The sequence below is a fragment of the Pelobates fuscus genome, chromosome 2 (assembly GCF_036172605.1).
Source record: "Pelobates fuscus isolate aPelFus1 chromosome 2, aPelFus1.pri, whole genome shotgun sequence".
Taxonomy (NCBI): Eukaryota; Metazoa; Chordata; class Amphibia; order Anura; family Pelobatidae; genus Pelobates; species Pelobates fuscus.
In genome coordinates this window covers 40,732,214-40,759,191 of record NC_086318.1, presented here as the reverse complement: position 1 = coordinate 40,759,191, position 26,978 = coordinate 40,732,214, and the positions used below count along the sequence as shown (strand labels likewise).

The 26,978-nt window shown below is 38.6% G+C and overlaps 2 protein-coding genes across 7 annotated transcripts in view; one reads left to right on the top strand and one right to left on the bottom strand.

Annotated features, from left to right (window-relative positions):
* Positions 1–642, bottom strand: part of ITSN2 (intersectin 2) — a 162,555-nt gene extending 161,913 nt beyond the window's left edge. For 2 of the 4 annotated variants that reach the window (XM_063442099.1, XM_063442100.1), the window contains exon 1: positions 161–642. The gene's annotated coding sequence lies outside the window, so the exon portion shown is untranslated. The remainder of the gene's footprint in view (positions 1–160) is intronic. The other 2 variants (XM_063442101.1, XM_063442103.1) reach the window with 2 other exon arrangements.
* Positions 643–769: 127 nt separating this feature from the next.
* GCFC2 (GC-rich sequence DNA-binding factor 2) overlaps positions 770–26,978 on the top strand; it is a 38,424-nt gene continuing 12,215 nt past the window's right edge. Inside the window, exons 1-12 of one of the 3 annotated variants that reach the window (XM_063442095.1) lie at positions 770–866; positions 3,484–3,797; positions 6,730–6,837; positions 9,926–10,063; positions 12,355–12,549; positions 13,511–13,608; positions 14,317–14,432; positions 14,752–14,935; positions 16,001–16,124; positions 17,182–17,242; positions 18,119–18,231; positions 18,911–19,110. In XM_063442095.1, the coding sequence (XP_063298165.1) occupies positions 3,494–3,797; positions 6,730–6,837; positions 9,926–10,063; positions 12,355–12,549; positions 13,511–13,608; positions 14,317–14,432; positions 14,752–14,935; positions 16,001–16,124; positions 17,182–17,242; positions 18,119–18,231; positions 18,911–19,110 (1,641 nt within the window). In that variant the 5' untranslated portion in view covers positions 770–866; positions 3,484–3,493. Of the gene's footprint in view, positions 888–3,483; positions 3,798–6,729; positions 6,838–9,925; positions 10,064–12,354; positions 12,550–13,507; positions 13,609–14,316; positions 14,433–14,751; positions 14,936–16,000; positions 16,125–17,181; positions 17,243–18,118; positions 18,232–18,910; positions 19,111–26,978 lie in introns of all 3 variants that reach the window. The other 2 variants (XM_063442093.1, XM_063442094.1) reach the window with 2 other exon arrangements.

Genomic DNA, 26,978 nt, shown 5'->3' with positions numbered 1-26,978 from the left:
CTCTATACACCTTACATTATATATATATTATCCCAGGTAAGACATGACACTAAGTGTTATGATATGGACACACAGTATAATTTATATCCTCTATACACCTTACATAATATATATATATTATCCCAGGTAAGAGCCCCCCTGTACCCCCACTCTCACTAACCTCCTGGAAGGTCCTGCTCCCCAGTCTGCCTGTCTTCCTGCTGCCAGGCTCCTCTGTGCCCAGTAACACCTCTCCTACAGCAAGCCCCACAGGACAAACCAGTACGGAGCGCGAAGCCACCCGTCAACCACTGCGGCCCAATGGAATGACAAGGTGGGAGGGCGGCGGCGAGACAGCAGCAGCCAGGAAATGCGTGCGGGCGGGCGCAGAGAGACAGACAGGCAGGTGCACGCTGTGATCTGCGGTTGTGTGGACATCCAGTCGCGTCAAGAATTGCTCGGTCGGTTTAGAAAAAAAAAAAAAACCAACAACATCTATAAACATCAGTTTTAGGAAATCGCGAAGTTTTGGTTCTGTAACCCCCTGGCGGTGAATGTTATGCTTATTCAGGGGGATGACAGGACATTGTGTGACAATTTGAATGAGTGATGGTGCAAAGTCCATCTATTGCAGATACAGCCAATGTGCTATTGGAGACAGCATAGAGCAGCTGCAGCCCACTATCTGGCTAAACCAGGTCCAAAACATGCAGTATAATCAATAGTCCCCCAAAAACTGTGGAGCCGGAAGTGTTTACTTTTCCGACTTCCGGCGCCCGCTGCAGGGCTCCGACATGATGTTGGAGTCTGTTTCACACATGCATGGTGGTAGTTTGCTGGAGTAACTGGATATCTCCGGACTGCCATTGTCTGATCCACCGGTACCAGTAAGGATTACCGTCTGACAGGTAATGGAGGGAAGCAGCCTGGGAGCCAGGCTCACTGCATGCTGAACGGGGTAACTGTGAGAGGGGCACAGGCTAAATAAGGAACAGGGTAACTGTGATGGGGCACAGGCTAAATAAGGAACGGGGTAACTGTGAGAGGGGCACAGGCTAAATATGGAACGGGGTAACTGTGAGAGGGGCACAGGCTAAATCAGGAACAGGGTACCCGTGAGAGGGGCACAGGCTAAATATGGAACGGGGTAACTGTGAGAGGGGCACAGGCTAAATATAGAACGGGGTAACTGTGAGAGGGGCACAGGCTAAATATGGAACGGGTAACTGTGAGGGGCACAGGCTATATAAGGAACGGGGTAACTGAGAGGGGCACAGGCTATATAAGGAACAGGGTAACTGTGAGAGAGGCACAGGCTAAATAAGGAACAGGGTAACTGAGAAGGGCACAGGCTAAATAAGGAACGGGGTAACTGAGAGGGGCACAGGCTATATAAGGAACAGGGTAACTGTTAGAGGGGCACAGGCTAAATAAGGAACAGGGTAACTGTGAGAGGGGCACAGGCTAAATAAGGAACGGGGTAACTGAGAGGGGCACAGGCTATAAAAGGAACAGGGTAACTGTTAGAGGGGCACAGGCTAAATAAGGAACAGGGTAACTGTGAGAGGGGCACAGGCTAAATAAGGAACGGGGTAACTGAGAGGGGCACAGGCTATATAAGGAACAGGGTAACTGTTAGAGGGGCACAGGCTAAATAAGGAACAGGGTAACTGTGAGAGGGGCACAGGCTAAATAAGGAACGGGGTAACTGTGAGAGGGGCACAGGCTTAATAAGGAACGGGGTAACTGTGAGAGGGGCACAGGCTTAATAAGGAACGGAGTAACTGTGAGAGGGGCACAGGCTAAATAAGAACTGGGTAACTGTGAGAGGGGCACAGGCTAAATAAGGAACTGGGAAACTGTGAGAGGGGAACAGGCTAAATAAGGTACTGGGTAACTGTGAGAGGGGCACAGGCTAAATATGGAACGGGGTAACTGTGAGAAGGGCACAGGCTAAATATGGAACGGGGTAACTGTGAGAAGGGCACAGGCTAAATATGGAACGGGGTAACTGTGAGAAGGGCACAGGCTAAATATGGAACGGGGTAACTGTGAGAGGGGCACAGGCTAAATATGGAACGGGTAACTGTGAGGGGGCACAGGCTAAATAAGGAACGGGGTAACTGAGAGGGGCACAGGCTATATAAGGAACGGGGTAACTGAGAGGGGCACAGGCTATATAAGGAACGGGGTAACTGAGAGGGGCACAGGCTATATAAGGAACAGGGTAACTATGAGAGAGGCACAGGCTAAATAAGAAACTGGGTAACTGTGAGAGGGGCACAGGCTAAATAAGGAACGGGGTAACTGTGAGAGGGGCACAGGCTTAATAAGGAACGGAGTAACTGTGAGAGGGGCACAGGCTAAATAAGGAACTGGGTAACTGTGAGAGAGGCACAGGCTAAATAAGGAACTGGGTAACTGTGAGAGGGGAACAGGCTAAATAAGGTACTGGGTAACTGTGAGAGGGGCACCGGCTAAATAAGGAACTGGGTAACTGTGAGAGGGGCACAGGCTAAATAAGGACCGGGGTAACTGTGAGAGGCACATGCTAAATAAGGAACATGGTAACTGTGAGAGATGCACAGGCTAAATAAGGACCGGGGTAACTGTGAGAGAGGCACAGGCTAAATAAGGAACGGGGTAACTGAGAGGGGCACATGCTAAATAAGGAACTGGGTAACTGTGAGAGGGACACAGGCTAAATAAGGAACTGGGTAACTGTGAGAGGGACACAGGCTAAATAAGAAACTGGGTAACTGTGAGAGGGACGCAGGCTAAATAAGGAACTGGGTAACTGTGAGAGGGACACAGGCTATATAAGGAACTGGGTAACTGTGAGAGGGACACAGGCTATATAAGGAACTGGGTAACTGTGAGAGGGACACAGGCTAAATAAGGAACTTGGTAACTGTGAGAGGCACACAGGCTAAATAAGGAACGGGGTAACTGTGAGAGGGGCACTGGGTAACTGTAAAAGGGGCACAGGCTAAATAAGGAACGGGGTAACTGTGAGAGGGGCACAGGCTACATAAGGCTGCCGGTCCACATTCACATATATATGGAATAATGCTTTATGTCCATAACAGAATGTCAGGGAAGCGCAAGAGAGTCCACGTGCAGGGAGTTGTCGCAATACTCCTCTGACAAGTATATTTTATGTTTTGCGGAGGAATGTATGGGCTGAGTGACAAATGTCGCTCCATTCAATTGCTAATGTGGTGACTATGAAGCCAGTGTATTGTTCTCATTGGGAATAAGAGTCCTACTGGAGGGATTATTGCCAAGCACGGTCTATCATTGGGAGGGAGGCAGTAGAAAGGGTTAAGTGTTGCAGTAATGCAACTCCCATAAACCCTTGATCAGCTACTGTAATGTGTCTGTACATGTGTGCACATATAGAGGGGGGGGAGCGGGGGGGGGGGGGGGGGGATTTCCATCATGGTCACCATAAAATTATTGCTGCCCTGGATTTCTGTGACATTGTCTGTTTCATCTTTTCAGTTTCTGAGAGATGTTTAAGAAACCAAATCGCACTCTTCGTGTGCGGAAAGCAGAATCCAGCGAGGACGAAGGAGAAGAGACTCCGCCTGAGCAGCTTGTTGACAAAAGACAGAAAAGAGTCGGCAGCCGCGGCTTGGCATGTGGAACCAGAGACAGGAAAACTGTTCATGCTGCAAAAATTGCCAGCTATGCGGATGAAGATGAGGAGGAAAGTAATTCTGAGCCTGAAGATGCTGATATCAATGAGGACTTCAGGAGACAGCGGAGGGCTGGGGGACCCCACAGTTTGCTGAGCTTCACTGAAGAGAGAGAAGGTGACAAATAGCTTTTAGTTGCCACAATAACTTATTATTTTTATAAAATTTCTCAGTAGTTCAGTAGTTTATTCTTTTTAATTAGCCCCCACCTTTGTTATTGTGTTCTGCATTCTGCTGCCAATTTTAAAGTATCTGCAATCAAGGGGCATCCACTAAGAAGACCCCCAGATTCTGTAAAATCACAAGTTACGTCTGGTTTGACAACTTTAAAGGGATAGTATAGGTAGCAACGTAACTTTTGCTTAATGAATCAGTTTTGGTGTATAGACTATGCCATTGCAGTCTCACTGCTCAATACTTTGCCATTTAGGAGATAAATCAGCACTTGTCACACTTCCTTGCATGTGACTGTACAGCCTCCTTAAACACTTACTCCAAAGAGATTTAATGTTTAAACTTTCTTTATTCCTTTAATTTAAACATTATTTTCTCCTGCTCTGTTATTAGTGTGCTAGATCCTAAGTATAGAAACGAAAGACCAAAAGGGTAGACCATTTAGTAGGTGAGCCCCTTTGGAAAGCGGGTAACCCAAATTAAAACGTAACTTTTAATAAATATAATAAAAGAAATGAGTGAAAAAATACTAAATCAAATATATTTAAAAAAAAATTAGTCAGCATTATAAATATAACTTCTGCCTGTATAAGGAGAAATAAATTCCCCAAAGGTGCATGAAGCACATAGAGTATACAGAGTATCTAAGTAATACTGTCCAAATAAATATTCAGAATAAGTAGCTAGAAAATTTTATAATAATTGAAGTATGAAGGAAATCTAAATGAATAAACTCAAAAGAATATAGATATCAGTCCCATAATGTCTCACTGTCAAAACTGTGATAATTGGAAGCTTTGATCGACTACTGCAAGGAATTGATACAGGATTAGCAACAAATGTAACTGCAAGCTGAAAATCCCATATGTTGCTTATCTAATAACCGAGACAGGGGAGATAACATAAAGAGTAAAAAGACTGTTAGTCCTGCCAGAGATCGAGGTGGTTATCGAGTAGAGAACGTGAATAGGAAAGACTAGCTTCCCTACTCTGCTGTGCCTTCTAGGGCACCCCTTAAAAAATACTAGAAACCCCCTCCCCTTGTCTAAGTAGAATAAAGGCAGTTTGTCAAACAAAAAAAAACAAAAAATTATAAATAAAGAAAGGAATACAACATAAAAGATAAAATAAATCTTATATGGGTGGTGTAATCTAATGGTATCAAGGCATGTCCCCTTATCAACTGGACCAACACCATACAAAGTAACGTCCCGACGCGCGTTTCGCCGTTAAGGCTCTTCCAGGGGAACAGAATCAAATTTTGCAATGATTTAAATAAGGCGCCTCTGTCCCTAATTGGATTTCCGTTCACCAATCCATGAACAGATTAAATGTAGATCCTGCGAAGCCTCCTGAAAGTTAAATTTACAGAGCTAAAAGTAAAATAAGTTAAGGTCTGATTTGAAAATGAAACCATTTTTGTCGTGCAGCCTGCCTAAGTCACACGCAGGTGAAGTGTGGCAAGGACGGCAAGGACTGCATGGACAGAAAAAAGGTGATTTAACTCCTAATTGGCGGAGAAGTGAGCAGTGAGACTGCAGGGGCATCATCAATACACAGAATCTTCTTTATTAAGCTAATGTTGCTTTGGTGCCTTTTTGTATCACTCTAATGATCTTGGTATATTTGTACAGCAAGGTGGGCATCCACCTTAGATTAACCCTAGCATTTTCAGTCTAACACTTGTGGTTCTTCATGCTGTTCGAATAGCTGTCTCTATCCCCTTTTAAAACGTGCAGTCATGTATCGTTGATACTTTACTCTCCCAAAATTAGCTGTACACATTGTATTGCTGCATTACTGATCTTTACAATACCACTTTGAAAATGAACTCCACTCTGTCATTGGGAGCACACCCGAAACATGCATTTTACAGGAATGGTGCTGCTGTAGTGGCCAAAATGTATAAATACTACAGATTAAGAACAGCGGACACATAAAAATACAATTTAAAATGTTATAATGCTAATTAAAATCACCTATCTCAGAAAACAAATATAGGCATTCAGTTACACCATATGGCCATATTGTGTTAAGCCCACTACTACTTCACAGTACCCCAATATCGGTGGGTCCTACACCAATACCAAAGTGGGAGACAAACTAAATAGTGCTAGCGCTAAATAAGCTAAGGTGTACTTTAATAAATTGTTGTAAGAGCATTGTGAATATATATATATTGCAAAATAAATGTGATAACGCAATTCAAAAAAATACATTGTCAAAACCAAACAATTAAAGTGATAGTGCTTTTATGTATATACTCACAATCCATATCACATATCTGCTCTTTACAAAATTTATAAGTAAAGTGACAGTATTATAAAAAAAAAACCCTCCTCATTAGCTGTCCAAAGTAATATGTAGACCAGGGCTCAAAATTCCACTAGGCTTTGGCAAGTGAAAATGTAGCCCTGACAAGTAGAATGTCACCCCTTTTGAATAAGCTTGGACCATCCAATGGTGAGTAACTTTTAAGGCCTAGTTGGTTTCATAGGACGTGACATCTTAAACCCTGATGTAGATTATTATTTTTGCTGAGTTTTATAATCAGCTTCCATATGGGAATGTTTTACATTGGACTAAATTAATATAATCTAAACCACCTACTTTGCAATTAAGCATATGCTATATAATTGAAGTAATATTTGTTATGCTAATATTGAAAACTTTAAAATTTACTTTTGTCTAAATATTTTTCTGACCTGTTGCATTGCCAGAATATGTAATGTTTCTTTCCTTTTGCAATATATATATAGAGAATATATATTTTTTTTATTTTAAACACAATTAAAATTGGCTATAACCTACACTATATCTAATGTTGATAACCATGAGTATAAAGTATAAATATGAGTTTTTTTTTATTTTCTAGGTGAAGAGGTGTCCTTTCAAATCAAAAAGCCTTCTGTTAATACGTTTGTATTTAAAGCTCAAAAAAAGTCCAAAAAGGAGGACCATGAAAAAGAGCAAGAGAATAGTGGTAAGTGGCGTGCTGGTAACCATGTCTGGTCATGGAATTTGTTCCTCATCCACTTAGGTTATGTCATGTGGCAGAATTGTATATACAGCTTAAATGGACACTCTATGTATCAAAACAATTTTCAATTCACAAACTAGTTTTGGTGTATAGATCATGCCCCTGCGGTCTCACTGCTCAATTCTCTGCCATCTAAGAGTTAAAACACTTTGGTTTCTGTTTATGCAGCCCTAGGCACAACCTCTATGAAAAAATGGTTTAATCCTCAGTCAGATCTTACAGGACAGTGTGTTTACTTTCAAATGTATTATCTCTTGCTCTGTTAATTGAACATTATGAACATGCATAATTGTCCTGTAGGCTCTAGAAGCACTTTTCAATGTAGAAGGAGGCTGTGTGAGTCACAGACAAATGAGCTCTAGCTAGGGCTGCATAAACAAGGTGATTTATGTCCTAGATGGCAGTGAACAGAGCAGTGAGACTGCAGGGAGTGATTTTATATATATATCTCAGAAAATCCTTGCACTCTGGCTACAGTGTCCTATACTTGCTGGGTGCTCAGCCTGGGACTTTGGTTATCGAAAAAACGAGGGGAATGACAGCATTTATGGTCTTCAATAAAATATCTTCTTTATTAGCAAGATTAAAAAGTGAGATCAAGTAGGATCAACGTATCAGTTCTTTTCAGGACTTTCATCAGAATCAATAAGGTACATACATATAAACTCACTATATATAGGAGATGTAAATTAGAAAATAGATCCACCCCAGGTGCAGTGCATGTCAGTCGGCGTTACGACGGAAACTGTGCGCATGTGTGACAAGAACTCCACCCCTAGAATTGACGTGCAGCGTGTGTACGTGGCGATGGCGTGCACGTTGTCATAGTAACGCGGCACAACATAACTGGTAACTATGGTTACCGGGAATAACAATAATGAAGTGCCGTGCAAATTAAGAGGAGGAGAAATGTCTTCACATTAAAACCCATGCATTGTAATGTGTTTAGCAGAAAACAGGAACTGCCATAAAGAGTGTTACAGAGATGGGTGAATATAGTGTAGATGCAATAAAACATAAAAGCAAACGGTGAAAAAAAAACATAAGCAGCAAAATCTTACTTAAGATGCTTGGTATATTAGCTAGTAAAGCTATGGAATCTATCCTGTGGAATTATATTTTATATAATGTACCTGTGCCTATAGCTCTAGTGATATAACTTTTAAAGTGCTGTATTCGAAAAAAGTGCTGCTTGCACATGCACTGCACCTGGGGTGGTTCTATTTTCTAATTTACATCTCCTACATATATATAGTGACTTTATATGTATGTACCTTATTGATCCTGATGAAAGTCCTGAAAAGGACTGAAACGTTGATCCTACTTGATCTCACGTTTTAATCTTGCTAATAAAGAAGATATTTTAAAAGATAAACGTTTGTTGGAAAAAGTGAAAAATGTGGTGCTGCTATCACCTATGTGCACCACTCAACACACATAAATAGTGAAAATAGAAGTGAAAATATAAAATGGTGAGAGCACTCAGATACAATAAAAAATTGTTTTACCAATATTCCATATGGATAATTCCTAACAAATAGAGTAAAAGACCATAGGGTAATATAGTAAAAGCTAATATTAAAACACCTTGTTATTGGTCAAACTCACATGTGGCTGACTCAGACTAAAAGCGGAGAAAGAGCATCTGTATTGGTGGATATCTTGTTACAACCAGGATATTTCTTATTGTGCCAAGAATTAAAATCTCCGAAAGACCCAGGATGCAGGATCATATAGAAGATTATTTATTGAACACAAAATAAAATAACAAATAAAATCCACCATATATCGCCACCTGACGCGTTTCGGCGTTACAGCCTTCTTCAGAAGTGGTGATTCTGCTCGTTCTCCGTCGATCCGCTTTTTAAATCAAATATTGGCGCCGTTTTCTCCTCTTCCGGGTAATACTTCCGTATTCGTCATCACAGACTCTCTCCCGTTCGGCGCACATGTTCGGCATCCTTGCGCCATGACGTCGGGACATAGTCATAATATTGGAGGTTACTGGCGCCATTTTTAAAAGTCCGTCTGCTACATTCTTTGCCCATAGTTCGTTCTCGAACAAAAAACGAGTCTTTCAGCAGCAAATTAAAAAGTATATATAAGTATATATATACCTAATATATATATATTAATAAAGGGGTACTCAGAGTCTTTGTTAGTAGATATTAGGTATCAATTAAGACACAGTTTAAATATTATAAAAATCTTGAAAAAATACATTTTAAAAATACTTATCATAAATCTCATATTACTAAATGACTAAATATAGGATTAATAACTCTAAACCTATTTCGTATGATCAACGTTCTAGACCTTCCTCGCCTCCAAAAAAGGAAATTATGCTGACAAATAGATTTCAACGATTAGAACATATTGATAGAGAAGATCCTTTTTTAGGACAGACGATGATGAGAACTGGAGGGAGATTAAAAATACAAACTCCAATAAAGAGAGGAAGACAAGAAGAGAAAATAGAGTACAGAAAGGGGGAAAAAAGATGTTCAATAAATAATCTTCTATATGATCCTGCATCCTGGGTCTTTCGATTTTAATTCTTGGCACAATAAGAAATATCCTGGTTGTAACAAGATATCCACCAATACAGATGCTCTTTCTCCGCTTTTAGTCTGAGTCAGCTTTTAAGTGACTCAGCCACATGTGAGTTTGACCAATAACAAGGTGTTTTAATATTAGCTTTTACTATATTACCCTATGGTCTTTTACTCTATTTTTTAGGAATTATCCAAATGGAATATTGGTAAAACAAAGAAGATATTTTATTGAAAACCGTGTGCTGCCATTCCTCTCGTTTTATATATATATATATATATATATATATATATATATATATATATATATATATATATATGTATATATCATACCTATTTAATTAAGCTAAAATGGTTTTGTTGCTTAGTGTTCCTTTAAGTTTTTAACTTTTTAAATATTCTTCTTATTTTAATATATCATTGTTTTCCAAGCAAGGTATAGAGAGTCATGTTTAAAACCATTTTTTTTTGTCTTTTAGATTCTTTTGAGTTGGAAAGTGACCATAGCTCAGAGTCAGAGCATCCTCAACACACTAATTCCCCATCTTTGAAGAAGGACTCTTCAGAATCTGCAGCCAGCAGCCCGTCCCTGTCTCCTAGTGACATAGAAGGGACAGGTTTGTACTTTCCCTTGTATTTTATCTTTTATTTTATCTCTAAATTCTGAGCCTTTACTCACAGCTACTACAGGCCATTTGCTATATACACTGACCAGCCACAACATTAAAACCACTGACAGGAAATAACTTTGATTACATTGTTACATTGATTATATTGTTACCTGCTCAGGGCTGGGATATATTAGGCAGCAAGTGAACTTTAATTTCATGGATTGGAAGCAGGAAAAATGGCCAAGTTAAAATATCTGAGTGACTTTGACAAGGGCCAAATAGTAATAGCAGGATGACTGGGTCAGAGCATCTCCAAAAATGTCAAATCTTGTGGGATGTTTCCGATATGCAGTGGTTAGTACCTGCGAAAAGTGGTGCATGAAGGACAAACGATGAACTGGCATCAGGGTTATGGGCACGTGGGGAGCGGGTCCAAACACACAGCAGAACTATCGTAGCTCTAATTGCTGAAAAACGTAATGCTGGCCATGATAGAAATACACAGTGCTTTGCAGTTTGGTGCTGCGCAGCCACAGACCGGTCAGAGTGCCTGTAATGATTCCTATCCACTGCCGAAAGCTCATTCAATGGAAATGGGAGCATCAGGTCTGGACCATGGAGCAATGGACGATGGTTGCCTGGTCTGATGAATCACGTTTTCATTACGATCAGGCGGATGTCCGTGTGCGTAGTTTAGCTGAGAAAGAGCAGCAAAATGCACTATGGGAAGAAGGCAGGCCGGCAGAGGCAATGTTCTGCTGGGAAATCTTGGGCCATGTGGATGTTACTTTGGCATGTATCGCCTACTCAGAGATTGTTGCAGATCACGTACACCGCTTCATTGCAATGGTGTTCCCTAGAGGCAGAATAATGCGCCCTGACACACTGCAAAAATTGTTCAGGAATGGTGTGAGTAACACGACAAAGAGTTCAAGGTGCTGCCTTGGATTCCAAATTCCCCAGATCTCAATCTGATTGAGCATCTGTTGGATGCAATCCATGGAGGCACCACCTCGCAACTTGCAGGACTTAAAGGATCTGCTGCTAATGTCTTTGTGCCAGATACCACAGGACACGATCAGAGCTCTTGCGAAGTCCATGCCTCCATGCATCAGAAATGTTTTGGTTGCTCATGGGGGGCCTACACAATATTAGGCTGGTGGTTTTAATGTTGTGACTATTCCGTTTAGATTTAATTACAGCCTTCCTTAAATACTGATGCTTTAACTTTGCATAGAGATTAAATGTAACTTTGCCAATATATTGGTAAAAATAAACATTGTTCCAGACTGAAAGTATTCTCTATTTCATCTTGCTTTCTAGCTCTGCTTCTTTGGCTATTTTTCTGGTTAGTTATGTACAATTCAAGTTTAGTGAATTACCCCAAATAAATATATCAGTTGGTGAATATAAGACCAGTTTCCCCTCAATTGTTTGTAAATATGGATTATTATTATGTGGAATAGTTTATTTATGAAACACACATCCCCAAGCCTGGCAATATCTTTTGATGACTTGCTAGCTTAGCTGCCAGTGTTGGAACATCCTATACGCCTCTTGCAAGTGTGACAAAATGTTTGCTGGAGGACTAGCAAAGGAACAAAAAGCAAGAGCGCTGCCATTAAAAAAAAAAAAAAATAATAATAATAAAAATCAGTCGATATACCCCTAAAGAAAACATGCATTTCAATCTTTCGGGAATATATTAAATACCGTATTTGTTTCCAATAACTGCAGAGCTTGTATCCGCATTTACTGCAAGTCTTCCCCTTCTTCCCTGGCACAAATGAAAGAGTCAGTACAAAGGATAAGCATTTTCAGCAGTGAGCCCTTGCAAGGCCAGATATAACCCTCAAACAATTGTATTACATTTCACTTGTGTAGATCACATAAACCCTGCATTAAGGGGTGGGGAGATGAGGACATATTTCAAGTCCGTTGTTAGTAAAAGGTTCTAAAAGTAACTTGGTGCTACAATCCTGGGAGGGTTAATGGCTCAGTCACCAGGGGTGAATTTCAATTTGACAGGGCTAAATTTTGAACACCTGGCAGTGTTACTTGTATTAGTATTTCTTCATTTGTCCTCCCATCCCGCTATATATGAGGACATGTCCCACTAGTGGTAAATTGTGAATAATAAACTTAAAGCTTTAACAGTAGGTATAGATAACCCAGTAAGTGTTGCTGAAGATGATTTGGGCTACTAGGATGTCATCTTCCAGTTGACATTCGGCTGATTTCAGAGACTTGCTGGGACGTCATTACTGACTCTAGTTTGCCTTTTAATTTCTGTTCAGCACAGGTGAAATCCCGGATGCCAAGTGCATCTCGGCAGCTTGCAGCTCAAGGAGACTACTTATCTCTTGGTGTGCCGAAGAAAGGTAGAGACTCAAGCCAGTCAGAAAGTGACGATGAACAGGATGATCATGAGAGAAGAATCAGTTTTGCTCCTGGAACAAAAACATTGAAAGACCAGATGGCAGAGGAGATTTGTAAGTTGAGATACATAGCACTCTGTAAAAAGTCATCATGATTTTTTTTTTTTTTTGTCTAGATGAGGAAAATTAAGCCACAAATAAGTGAACTGTATATATGCTGCTTATTGGCTTAAAGTAACAGAAGCTAATTTGTTGAATAACAATATTTTCTATAAATGTTTTGCTCTTTAAAGGAGACTTCGGGTTGTGCTATCCAACTTGCTCATTTTATTGTTGTAAAGTTCTAAATAAAAGACTTCAAAAGGTAGTATAGGAGGTGCCCTTTCACGGGTTTGTCCAGCTGTGGTATTGTAGGGTTTTTGGGGGATTTTTTTGACTCTAAAGCAGAACTGTTGCATTGCATTTTGCACCCCTTGATTACAAACATCAGCTATGATCCTCATCTGGTAGTTACTCCCCCTCACTAGAGGGGAGGGATGTCAAGGAGGACTGGTTGAAGGGGGGACTTTGGGCAGCACGAAAGGAGGAGCCGTGTCACCATTGGACATCTATAGCCAGCGTGCTATTCATGATATGAGTTACACCTCTGTCGGCAAATGGCTTTGACTGTTTATGTGCAGTGTTTCATACAAAAGCCAAGCACCATGATCACTTGAAATCACTGAAGTGGTCATGGTGCCTGGAGTAACCCTTTAAAGAAAAGAAAAATCAGATTTAACTTTAATTTTGCCTAGTTTTTCTGGCCAAGATATACCATGATAATTAATATAACCCTACTATCCAATACACGAAAGCACAGGTAAGTGTATGGTGCATTGGAATGAATTTACGTGAGAACACTAATATGTCATTTCTCTCCAAAAGCAAATCAGCGTGTCAAAGTATCTTGGGGAAATTATATTATGTTGCCCGGAGCATTGTTGTTTTACTTGCTGGTGCTGTGCTACTCAAAGTCTAGCAATGTGATATGTATATTTTGTTTTGTCTACATCTGATATGCTGTGTTTTTCAGCAGCAAGCAGTGACTCAGGCGGAGAGAAGAGCAAGGAAGACGAGGACTTTCAGGATCAATGGGAGGAACAGCAGATAAGGAAAGCAATAAAGTACCCAGAGGTGAGTGTTTAGTAAACACATATATTCACCAAAATGTATTCCTGATCAAATATGGCCATATTGGAAATTCAACAAACTAATATTTCTGCTATCGAACATAAATGCTGTTAATAATATTGTTTTCATTTTATTTTTTAAATTAGGTTATCTTTAGTGGAACTCCTGAGCAAAATCTATAACTATAAAAAAATACTTGTGCTCATAACACTGTCATATTTTTCAAGAAACCTGTAATAATTAACGCAGATGCTCCTTGTTATACATAGGAATGATGTGCAAAATATATCTTCTTTTGCATGATTAGGGATCTGTAGGAGGCAGGACTCTCCTCTGTGTTTTTTTTTGTTTTTTTTTTTATGCCAATCATTATAATACCCAGACCATGCTGACTAGATATTATACTATGCTTCTCGGCTACAATGACTCTCTGGCTGCACAGGACAGGGGTAACTCCATGCAAGGGGCAGTTTGTCCCACTCTGTTAAAATACTACAGTGACTGCCTTATGTGACACCAGATGAATTCATTAAAAGCAAATCCCTATGCCGGCCACTGTTGCAAAGTAGTAGGATTTATGAGCATTTGTAGAAAGCAGATAGCATCATGCCTCTTACAACATTTCTCAATAGTTGCCTAGCTCTGTAATATGCTTGGCCAAATGTGCATATTTGGCTTTATCATATGTCTAATATCTCTTTGCCTCTCTAGATTCTCGACAATGATTTGTTACCTGTACGAAATACACAGAACCGTAGAAACATAGAGCCAAGGTTTTCCCTGCCTCCAGTAAATATTGGAGACATCAAAAAGAAGCTTACTGCAAGGTGAGGGTTGCAGTTTGAGTAGGTAATCATTGAAGGGTTCAGTGAATTAGGAACTCATGCATACCTGTCAGCCGAAATGTTCTTTAATGTTTCTTCCTGTTCTTAGGAAAACCCACTATACTTGCAGAGTTATTAATTAAATTAAGAGTTCAAAGTGAATTTGAAATTTAAGGTCAGAAGAATTTAAAGTTACATCTGGTCATTAAACATTGGAAACCATGTGTAATCAACATCCATCAGCAGTTCATAGTTTCCCTTTAAAATACTTTTTAGAATAATGTTGTTGCTGTTCATTTATTTCTTTTTTTGTTACTTTCAGGATAACTTCTTTAGAAGAGGTCCACCAATCGCATGTGCACGAAAATGAGAAATATACTCGTGACCTTGAGAGTTCGAAGCACTCTCTAGAAATGCTGGGAAAGTCTGCAAGCGAGCAAAGCTACAAGTTTTTCAAGGAGATGAAAACATATGTAGAAAACTTTGTTGACTGTATGAATGAAAAGGTAAGACAGAATCTGTTTTCACGATCAAAATAAACGAAAATGGTTGGTGTGTATTAAAAACCAGAACTCTTCATTTACAATATTTAAAAGCCAAGTGTAGAAATTATTTGCAAGATTTCTGTTACATAATGAAATTCTAGCCCTATATTGAGTATGTGTGTTTTATATGTGGATCAATAGATTGGGAAGGAAAATGACGTGACTATAACAACTGATTTGTATTGCCTTGTGCATATATCATTAAAAGATCAAATGTTCTTGGTCTTTCTATGGAAACAGTCTATAACTTATATAATAAAAGTACTGCTTTGTTAAGTTCTTTGTTTGACCCACAATTTTAAAAATACATAGAAAAGATCTAGCCAAATAAAGCTCTAGCATAGTCTATGTATAAATCAGTCACATTTTCTTGCTTCTATTCATTTGTACATTAATTTGTAACAAAAATATGAATTTATTTGTTTTTTTTTGGTTTGTTTGTTTTTCCTTTTAAACATTTCTTCCTATGTGCCTAAATCTTACATTTTCTTGCTTTCGGCAGCTGGGTCAGCCCAACACACTTTAGGCCCAGCACAAGCTTTCTTGTTTGTGCTGGGCAATATCCAATCAAAGGCTTAATGTAAAGAATTCACTATAACCTTGCACTTCTCTTATCTCACAAACAAAGCCATTAATCGAGTTATGAACAATTCAGTTCTCTGAACATGGAGGTTAGGATATCCACTCTCCCTAAAAATCTAAAAAGTCCTAATGTATATTGGGTCAAAATGGATCTAATTTTTCCTCAATGTGAGAGGAGGCTGTGTGAGTCTCAGCCAGGGGAGGTGTTGCTAGGGCTGCAGAAATGATAATTTAACATCTAAATAGCAGAGAATTGGGCAGTCATACTGCAAGGGACCATTTCATTACCGTGAAGAGGTTTTTGGTAACTAAACCCGAGGACATGGTTAGAATCTCTAAACAGCTAAGTGCACCTTTCCTGTTTAAATACTTTGTTATTTTTATTATATAAACCATAATATTTCACCATATATCCAACCATGAAAACATTTTCTATTCTAACAGATAATCCAAATTAATAAACTTGAGTGTGAGATGTTTACATTATTCGAGAACAGAGCAAAGGATCTTCTGCATCGCCGGCAAAACGACCTCCGCAACGAGTCTGCTGTCCTCCAGAAGCTCTCTGGTAAGTATATCTAAGAATTCCTTAATATGGGGTACAGGTATATTTATCTTCTCTTTTAATGTCTTTATTCATGTGAAAGAGAAGACAGGGAGTAATGATTCTCTGTGGCAAGGTTATTTCTCTTATTTGTTAAACTCATAGTTTTCAGAGATATTTCTTGCACCTCTAATGTATAACTCATCATTCCCCTTTTCATATTCACTATACTATCTTAATACACTACCTTTGGCTTTGAGATTAATTCTAGCCAAAAAGATCATGTAATAAATGTATAACAATGAGTTGTGTATTAGGAGAAAATAATCCTATATGCAAGTTTGTGAGACATTTAATAATCACAATCTTCAGTGTCATGGCTTATGTCTCTAGAACCCCTCAGTGTTATTATCACATATCTGTGTTGCCAAAGTACATTGTTTAGGAAAGGGGATTATGGGATGTTTTTAGGATTTTCATGCAAGAGGTGTGTATGTGTATATGTACATTTGGGGTTGGGACGGATGCTGAATAGATAGAGGGGATAGCACAAGTCAGTTGAGTGGTGCCAAAACTGATGTTTTGAGGAGAGGAGTATGGGGCAAATTTGGACACTGGCAACTCAGAAGGGAGTGCGGCTTGATGTTTAAAGTTAGATAGTCCCTCCCACAACTCAAGCCTGCTGCGTTGCATGTGTATTTTATATTGTACTTTATATCTTGTTTTCTGTTTTTACTTTTTACCTGAGATCTATGGGGTGCCAATTCAGGCCTCAAGAAGATCCGGTCTGGTCTGAGCCAAGACCAGCAGTATAGAGTTTAGCTAATTTACTGTTCAGCAGTTTACAGCTGCACCCTACAGCTTAGCTTAGAAGAGATAACGGAAGCCACTCGGAGGAGCTTCCGGGTCTCTGAAAACCAGAAGAGAAGGAGTAGGGCATGCCATCAGGAGGAACCCTAAATACAAATGCAAACTATAAGCCTTATGCAGTGGTTATGGTGCATAGCGTGTTCCTTTTAGCACATTAGCATGTTAAAAATCTATTTAGCCTCTTACTTCAGTTTCCTTTTTTATTTAACAGGAAAAAATACAGACATTGAAGATGCAACGAAAGGTGTGCTGGAAGATTCAGATTTAAGAAGGTGCCATGTTTTTTTTTTTTTTATTTGGGCAGGGGGAGTACTGTTGACAAGGTGGTACATTTGTGTATCAAACGTGCAGTTTATTTAGGGATCAAGGAGTACAAATAGCAAATAGGCAAATTGTAACCGTGTTCTTCTTCCAAATTAGTGCTATAAAATCAACCAGCAATAGCAGCATTATTATTGAATTTAGATATAAATGATTCTGCTTTATTGTGCCGTATCAACAATACCAATCAATATTTCAGTCCGTATCAAGGACTTTTACCGTGTGAAGCTCAAGTTTTTATAAAATACAGGAAAACAATCAGGACAGAATTGTGGCTTTTTATTCTCCATTAATTTGTGTCTTTTCACTGTGAGACTTGTATGAACAATAGTGGAAGATAGAGAATTGTAGTGCACTTGTGGCCTTTGTGTAAACCACTTTTATGACTGTTTACTTTTCTGGTTTGGCTCAGTTGTCTCATTGGTATTTTGTTCTGGCTGAAATAATTTTATGCATAACGACAGATACTATTTCACTGAAATTTCTCACAGACACAAATCCCTGGGACTTACAGCCTTTCCAACTTATTGATAAAAAAAGAAGTTTGTATCTAACTGCATGTTTTTACTTTATATTTTATAAATTATTATTAGTTGTTATTTAAATATCGCAAATCTACTGTAAATGCATATTTTTTGCAATATTGTCTTTAACTAGATCTGTCTGATAAGAAACTCAGATGTATTTTTGTAGAAGGAGCAACGCTTAATATTGCTACAGTAACGACAGCTACCGTGCATTGAGCATTCTACGTTAATTTTCATTTCTAGTAATTTTTGCAATAATACAAACTGGATATAATGCATGTTATGCCACTTCCTTTACAGGAACAGAAGGTGGAAGAAACGTGAGCTCTTGGGGATAAATGATCACTGTGAAGGCATGTCTAGTGATGATGAGATGCCCTCTGAAGATGAAACTTCTTTCAAAGAAAGTAGAGGTATCTGAAAGGGACACTCCTCTACCCAAATAAAAAAAACTATATATCTCTTAACAGATATACCTACAAAGAAAACATGCATGCATTTATTAATGTATTTTTGTCATTGGGGGTATTTGTAAAAAAACGCTAGCATAATCTGCAGATCTCTTGTTTGAAACATCTGAAAGCCCTCTCTACACCCTTCTAGCCCCACCCAGGCATTCTGTGGCTGTCCAATTACAGACTTCCTAAGGCAGCTCGATGAGAGGTCTTTGCAAGGCAGGTGCTCTGGGCAATTACTGCCTCTTGAGTTTAGGTCCACTGAGCTAACCAAAAGAAAAGTAGCAGGACTGGTTGTCTGCTTACTAACCAGGGGTTAGTAAACAATGTTAATTTACAAAAGTACAGATTTTTTTTTTTAAATCTCACCCATGTGCAGCTGGTGAGTGAATAATAGTTGGAATGGGTTTTGCACTCGCATCACCCGGCCTGACTCAATATATACGCGCTATCTTCTGTTGCGTTACGTCAGAGTAGGAACCATGAAGAAACTTTTACAGTGACGCAATTGGCTGTTTAAATCCTTTCCCACTGTTTTTGATTTATGTTTGAGCACAATATCTTTCTTTATAATGCAATCTATTTAACATTCCAGTACAAAAAAGTAAATAGTGTAAATGTGTTGTTCATTTTACAGCTCGAGTCCTATTTGAGAGTAAAGATCTGTTTGAAGACGTTCATGAAGACTTTCACCGGATAAAGAACGCCTTGTCCAAATTTCAGGAGTGGAGACAGAGATTTCCAGAGTCCTATTATGATGCTTACATTAGCTTATGCATCCCCAAACTACTAAACCCACTTATTAGGGTGCATCTTTTAGACTGGAATCCACTAGAGGTAAGAGTCTTGCATGAACCATCTAAGTGCGTGATCTTAGTGCCAGGAAAACCATTTCTAGAATGTATTTGTCTGAATTTTTTTACTGTTTCAGAAGAAAAAGTTTAATATATAATGTGTCTGTTGGAGGTTGATCCTTTGAGGCTGTTGGAGGTAACATTGGCTGGATTATCTATCTATTGTCACATTTTGCATAAAATAAAATAAACCCCTCTCTCAAAAGGTCTTGAAACTGACCTTATTTATACACTCAAATTGAGTAAAAAATATACATTTATTGATAAAATGCAGACAAATATATCACAGAAAAGAAACAATCACTTTTGCATATGAAAATATGTCTATGAAAAATAGCTAAAAAACAGCCGCATAAAAAATGATAATATTAAAGTCCAGACCTTATTTGAATGCTCGGCGTCCCGAGTTAGCAAAGATGTATACTGCTGAAAAAAATATCAAATAACAGTCCTCTTTATACTCCAGATGCTGGCTGATATCAGACCTCTCCAAACGCGTTTCTCCGCTTCGGCGGCTTTTTCAATGGATGAGGTCTGTGTCTCTGCGTTCTCTTTATATAGCAGTTTTGCCGACAATCATTTGCACACGGCAAATCCAAAACTACGATGTATACTACAAAGTTGACTTCTATGTAACTAGTTAGTTCCTAAGTGTTAGTGCTTGATTGCTCAAAAAATAGTTACTTATTATAGGCAGCATATAACCATTGCTATTCTCTATTTACTTTTGTTACCATAGTAACCCCGCCTGATCGGGTTTAAATACAACTGCCGTTTCTCATATTTACAGGCATGAAAAAGAAAGTAAAATAACGTAAGATTTTCTAAATTAAACAGGGAGTCAATGATTGTAAATACATAATCTCGTAGTTAAAGTGTATCCAAATTCCATAACTGGAGAATTCGGCACATTAGATTACTTTACTTTATTTACTCATGTCACCAAGGTAACACTTGTCTCAGTAAGTGAAAAGAACCTTTCCGTTCTCACCTTAGGGTTTTTTAATGTTTTGTATCAGAAAAGTGGGTATCACTAGTCCCACATAATCTATTCTCTAACTATACCGAGACATGATGGCTTGGAACTTTATACTATTAATTTCAAACGGTATAATGAATCAGAATACTTTGTTAACTTCCGTTGCTATATACACAATCCCTAAGTGAGTAAAAGTATAACTCCCATTATCAACTTATAAAAAACAAATAAAAATATGAAAGAGAAATAAGACTAAAAAGGTGCCCTATAAAAGTAGAGATCTCTATTTATAATCCCTTTATATGTATAAAAATAAGAATGATTCTATATAGCAAACTAATATTAAAAAATTATATTCAAAACAGACACAAAAAATCTTATGTTAGCACTTCTGCTGCCACTTCTAGATATAGATGCATATGGGATTGAAGATGTTACATGCCATTAACTTTAATAAAAAATGGAAATTTAAAGGGGGATTCATCCCAAAAAATGACACAGCTCAAATTCGGCATTCAAACCCTTAGGCTGCAGCGTATCAAGTTGATATATCCATTTCATCTCAGTGATGCCCAGTTGTTTAGTATGGTCTCCTCCTCTCCAGTTTTTATTTACTCTACATATCCCCTTAAAGTTCAAAAGGCTCATATCCGAATTATGTATTTGTTTAAAATGGGCTGATACTGAATGTTGCATATATCCCTTCTTTATATTCAACATATGTTCCCTAATTCTGATGTACAGTTGCCTTTTTGTCCTTCCTACGTACTGGAGTCCACATGGGCACTCCAGTACATATATCACGTTAGTGCTTTGGCAGGTAATATGTTCTTTTATTTTAAAAGATTCCATCTTGCTAGTGACTTCAAATACTCCTTTTGTGTGTTTCTGCTTGCTTTCTTTACACGCTATACAGTCCAAACAATAGAAGAATCCATTTTTCTTTGTTGTGATTATGGTGTTCTTTCTTTTTACATGTTTATTAGTTATTTTCCTTCGTAAGTTCGGTGCACCCCTAAAGATGATCCTTGGTCTTTCCGGTAACACCAAGTGAGGGGAAGAGAGTCACAAAGAGTTAAAAAGACATCGGAGATGAAGGATACACAGAATATAGAATGTGAAGACCTTAGAGGTCCAGCAGGTCATGATAGAAGAAACTACAGAATGTCACATAACGTCAATCCTGTTAAGAGAAAGACACCATATGGTAATAATAGAGACAAAGCAAATGAGAAGATGATTGAAAGTAGAAGACGTACAGATAATATGGAAAACTCTGTAAGAGGGAATATTGGTAGAGAAACTGACAAAACTTCCGAAAGACGACAATTGGAAATGGCGGAGATTCCCGCAAGAGTAAATAACGTTACAGTACAAGCAGAGGTACATAATAGCACAAGAGAGGCGTTTTTTTTAGGAAGGAACACCAGAGAGATAACCACATGGTTCCATCCGTTGACACCAAGAAGAACAAAAAGAAAAGAACCACATCTAGAAGAAATAGAGGAGGAAGAAGAGCAATGGACAAACAAGAAAAAGAACAGGAAGGACATCCAGTAGGGATATTTAACCTTGCAGGAATACCACTATTACCCCACCACATCACAGCACTGAATAAAGGATTAAAATTTGCACCTACAGCGCATGTGAATAAATTCGAAGCAACCATTGATGTAAAAAGGTTTGTAAGAAAACTAAGCATTAAAAAGCATTTTAAACAGCTGCCGGATTTCCCAGCGAAAGAAGAGTCTGTGAGTAAGTTTCAACACAGCCAATTAAAACCCAACTCTACATTTTATCCTGTGAATCAGGTTTCTGCCGCAATGGAAATGTATGAAGAATTAGTGACTGATGACATAAGGAAAATGAAAAAGAAGCACTACCCAAAGAACAACTTGACAAAGAAAGAGAGAGAAGCGATAAAGGATTTAACTGATAATGAAAAAATCTGCATCAAACCAGCAGACAAAGGTGGGGGGATAGTCATCATGTCAAGCGAATACTACACAAAAGAAGCCACTAGGTTACTAGAAGAACCCGATACTTACGGGAAATTATCTAGTGATCCATTGAATGGAATAAAGGACAGACTCAAAATTATGCTGGACAATGCCAGAGATATCGGAATTCTAAAAGAGTCCGAATATAGATTCCTCTCCATTCCCTTCCCAAGAACCCCCACTTTTTATTTCTTACCTAAGATCCATAAAGATCTCCAGGCACCACCTGGCCGGCCAATAATATCAGGGATCAACTCGATTACATCTAATTTGTCTCAGTACATAGACTCATTCTTGCAACCATATGTGTCCAAGGTAAAGTCACACCTTAAGGACACTACACAGATGATTAGGGAACTAGATTCCATCTCCTGGCAAGACAACTACATCCTTGTATCTACGGATGTAACTTCATTATATACGATCATTGATCACAAACAAGGCTGCGATTCCGTGAGTAATTCACTAAGAAAATATGGAGAACTGGAGGATAATCAAATCTCATTTATAATAGAGGGCATCACTTTTATTTTGAAGAACAATTATTTTCTGTTTGAAGATCAGTTTTACCTCCAAAAGAAGGGCACAGCCATGGGGACGAAATTTGCCCCCAGTTTCGCTAACTTATTCATGGGAAACTGGGAAGACAATTACATCTGGAATGAACATCCCTGGAATAATAATGTACACAAGTATAAAAGATACATCGATGATGTTTTTTTCATATGGGAAGGAGAAATGGAAGACCTACAAAAGTTCTTAGAATATATTAATAAGAACACATGGGGAGTTAAACTCAACACCACCTACAGTAAGACACAGGTAGTATTCCTTGATCTTATCATCTATGTTGATTCCGGTACACTCAAAACGAAAACGCACTTCAAAGAAGTTGACGTGAACAGCTTCATCCTTAAAGAGAGTTGTCATCTACCGTTATGGCTTAAGAATGTACCTTACAATGAATTTAGACGCTTGAGACGGAACTGTACAGACTCTGAAATCTACAGGGAACAAGCGGAAGTAGTAAAGAAAAAGTTTATGTTAAAAAAATACCAAGAGAATGAAATAGATGAGGCATTGAGTAGAGTGGATCATCTAGACCGAACTAACCTATTGAAAATTAAGGATAAATCAAACGCAACAGAATCAGGAGAAGTATTTCCAGCAATAATTCTGAATTACAACAAAGAAAACTTACAACTAAAAAAGATACTTACAAGACACTGGCATCTATTGAAAAAAGATAAAATCCTGGCTAGTATGTTACCGGAAAGACCAAGGATCATCTTTAGGGGTGCACCGAACTTACGAAGGAAAATAACTAATAAACATGTAAAAAGAAAGAACACCATAATCACAACAAAGAAAAATGGATTCTTCTATTGTTTGGACTGTATAGCGTGTAAAGAAAGCAAGCAGAAACACACAAAAGGAGTATTTGAAGTCACTAGCAAGATGGAATCTTTTAAAATAAAAGAACATATTACCTGCCAAAGCACTAACGTGATATATGTACTGGAGTGCCCATGTGGACTCCAGTACGTAGGAAGGACAAAAAGGCAACTGTACATCAGAATTAGGGAACATATGTTGAATATAAAGAAGGGATATATGCAACATTCAGTATCAGCCCATTTTAAACAAATACATAATTCGGATATGAGCCTTTTGAACTTTAAGGGGATATGTAGAGTAAATAAAAACTGGAGAGGAGGAGACCATACTAAACAACTGGGCATCACTGAGATGAAATGGATATATCAACTTGATACGCTGCAGCCTAAGGGTTTGAATGCCGAATTTGAGCTGTGTCATTTTTTGGGATGAATCCCCCTTTAAATTTCCATTTTTTATTAAAGTTAATGGCATGTAACATCTTCAATCCCATATGCATCTATATCTAGAAGTGGCAGCAGAAGTGCTAACATAAGATTTTTTGTGTCTGTTTTGAATATAATTTTTTAATATTAGTTTGCTATATAGAATCATTCTTATTTTTATACATATAAAGGGATTATAAATAGAGATCTCTACTTTTTTTTTTTTTTTTGAATTCTTTATTTTTGTTGTGCGTATAGACGTAACATGGTGCACATGCGGTACCCCAAAGGCAATCCACATGCTTTTGCAAACATAAAGTACAGTGGGGTATATAACAGTTCTTGCACATTTTTAGTATTAAGTTGAGTAAGATTAGGGTGTAACAGTACTTGGAATTATTCTTGGCATAGTAGGTACAAACTGAACAACTGGTTTTACATAAACGTCTGGCTATATTGGTTCTGACATATTATGTTGGAGTCGTCGACTTCAAAGTGTATGTTTAAAACTATGATTAGGCTTAGTCTGCGCGTCAGCGCGTCTGTTAACATAATAAATTCTGCGCGTCTTTTAACATCATAATTTCTGCCTTCATAAGGATTCCCGAGAGTACTACGGGCTGGCACTAAAAATTGTCTACTTCGTTAATCGACAGATTACAATAGGTCGCACGTTTGTTGGTTCTAAGCCCTGGCAGGAAAAAAAAAAAAAGAGATCTCTACTTTTATAGGGCACCTTTTTAGTCTTATTTCTCTTTCATATTTTTATTTGTTTTTTATAAGTTGATAATGGGAGTTATACTTTTACTCACTTAGGGATTGTGTATATAGCAACGGAAGTTAACAAAGTATTCTGATTCATTATACCGTTTGAAATTAATAGTATAAAGTTCCAAGCCATCATGTCTCGGTATAGTTAGAGAATAGATTATGTGGGACTAATGATACCCACTTTTCTGATACAAAACATTAAAAAACCCTAAGGTGAGAACGGAAAGGTTCTTTTCACTTACTGAGACAAGTGTTACCTTGGTGACATGAGTAAATAAAGTAAAGTAATCTAATGTGCCGAATTCTCCAGTTATGGAATTTGGATACACTTTAACTACGAGATTATGTATTTACAATCATTGACTCCCTGTTTAATTTAGAAAATCTTACGTTATTTTACTTTCTTTTTCATGCCTGTAAATATGAGAAACGGCAGTTGTATTTAAACCCGATCAGGCGGGGTTACTATGGTAACAAAAGTAAATAGAGAATAGCAATGGTTATATGCTGCCTATAATAAGTAACTATTTTTTGCGCAATCAAGCACTAACACTTAGGAACTAACTAGTTACATAGAAGTCAACTTTGTAGTATACATCGTAGTTTTGGATTTGCCGTGTGCAAATGATTGTCGGCAAAACTGCTATATAAAGAGAACGCAGAGACACAGACCTCATCCATTGAAAAAGCCGCCGAAGCGGAGAAACGCGTTTGGAGAGGTCTGATATCAGCCAGCATCTGGAGTATAAAGAGGACTGTTATTTGATATTTTTTTCAGCAGTATACATCTTTGCTAACTCGGGACGCCGAGCATTCAAATAAGGTCTGGACTTTAATATTATCATTTTTTATGCGGCTGTTTTTTAGCTATTTTTCATAGACATATTTTCATATGCAAAAGTGATTGTTTCTTTTCTGTGATATATTTGTCTGCATTTTATCAATAAATGTATATTTTTTACTCAATTTGAGTGTATAAATAAGGTCAGTTTCAAGACCTTTTGAGAGAGGGGTTTATTTTATTTTATGCATCTGCCGTTTATTATATAGGTTGTTAGGTTTCCTATCTATTTACCCCAATCTCCTTTATCTATATTGAATCAGCGCTCCACTACAAATCCTTTTTTATTGTCACATTTTATGTCAAGCAAATACACACATAAAAGGATGGCCAGATACAACAATAGTGTCACTCTTTTGCTCCCCAGAGCTGTTTCTCGTCCTACCTATGATACTGCTCTGTAAGCCAGTGTGTGGCAGAAGGATAAAATAGTCATAGTCTTGTTGTGCTGCTTAGCCGTCAGTTACTTTTACATTACTGGGTTTCTCATTACGATAAGTACCAAAAAACAGGGAAACTTTTTAATGCAAAGCTATTAAATGCTTAAGAATGTATTTTAACCAACTGCATGCCTCAATCTGGCATTATTATTGTATCCCCCGAGAGAGGCTCGGGACAACACGATCAGGGCACTGGCCTTGCTCCATCACATGTGGACAGCATTGAACAGCTTTCTCCTACTCTCCACAGACGTGGTGAAAGCCTTCGACAGGGTGGGTTGGAACGTCCTATTTGCAGTACTCCAGGCAACAGGCATGGGCCCAAACATGCTATGCTGGATCAGAGCCCTCTACTCCACCGCGTCAGCTCAACTGTGCATTAACGGAGCCCTTACAGAATGATTCCCCATACGTAACAGCACCAGGCAGGGATACCCTCTGTCGCCCCTGCTCTTCGTCCTTGCCCTCGAATCCTTCCTCAACGCGGTCCGACATAATCCTGGCATCGCAGGAGTAACAGTAGGAAAAACAGAACATTGTGTCGCCGCATATGCGGACGATCTCTCATTCTTTGTAACACACCCGACCCACTCTCTACCACACATTATGACGGAATTCGATGTCTATAGCGCCTTTTTGAATTTTAAGATCAACTGCTCTAAATCCACAATACTACACACATCCCTGCCGACACAACAGATCAGACAACTCAAACAGCGATATCCCTTCAAATGGACAGACACCTCACTGAAATATCTTGGAATATGGATGACACGGGACCCGACCCAACTATGCCAAGCAAACCTCCAGCAGCTACTCTTGAGAGTAGAGAGGGAACTCAGGAAATGGTCTTTGCTGCACATCACTTGGTTTGGCAGAGTGGGGATCATCAGGATGAATCTCCTACCACGGGTCCTATACCTTTTTCAGGCCCTACAGATATCAATCCCAAAAGCTTTTTTCACTCACTGCAAACCCTGATCCTGATGTTTGTGTG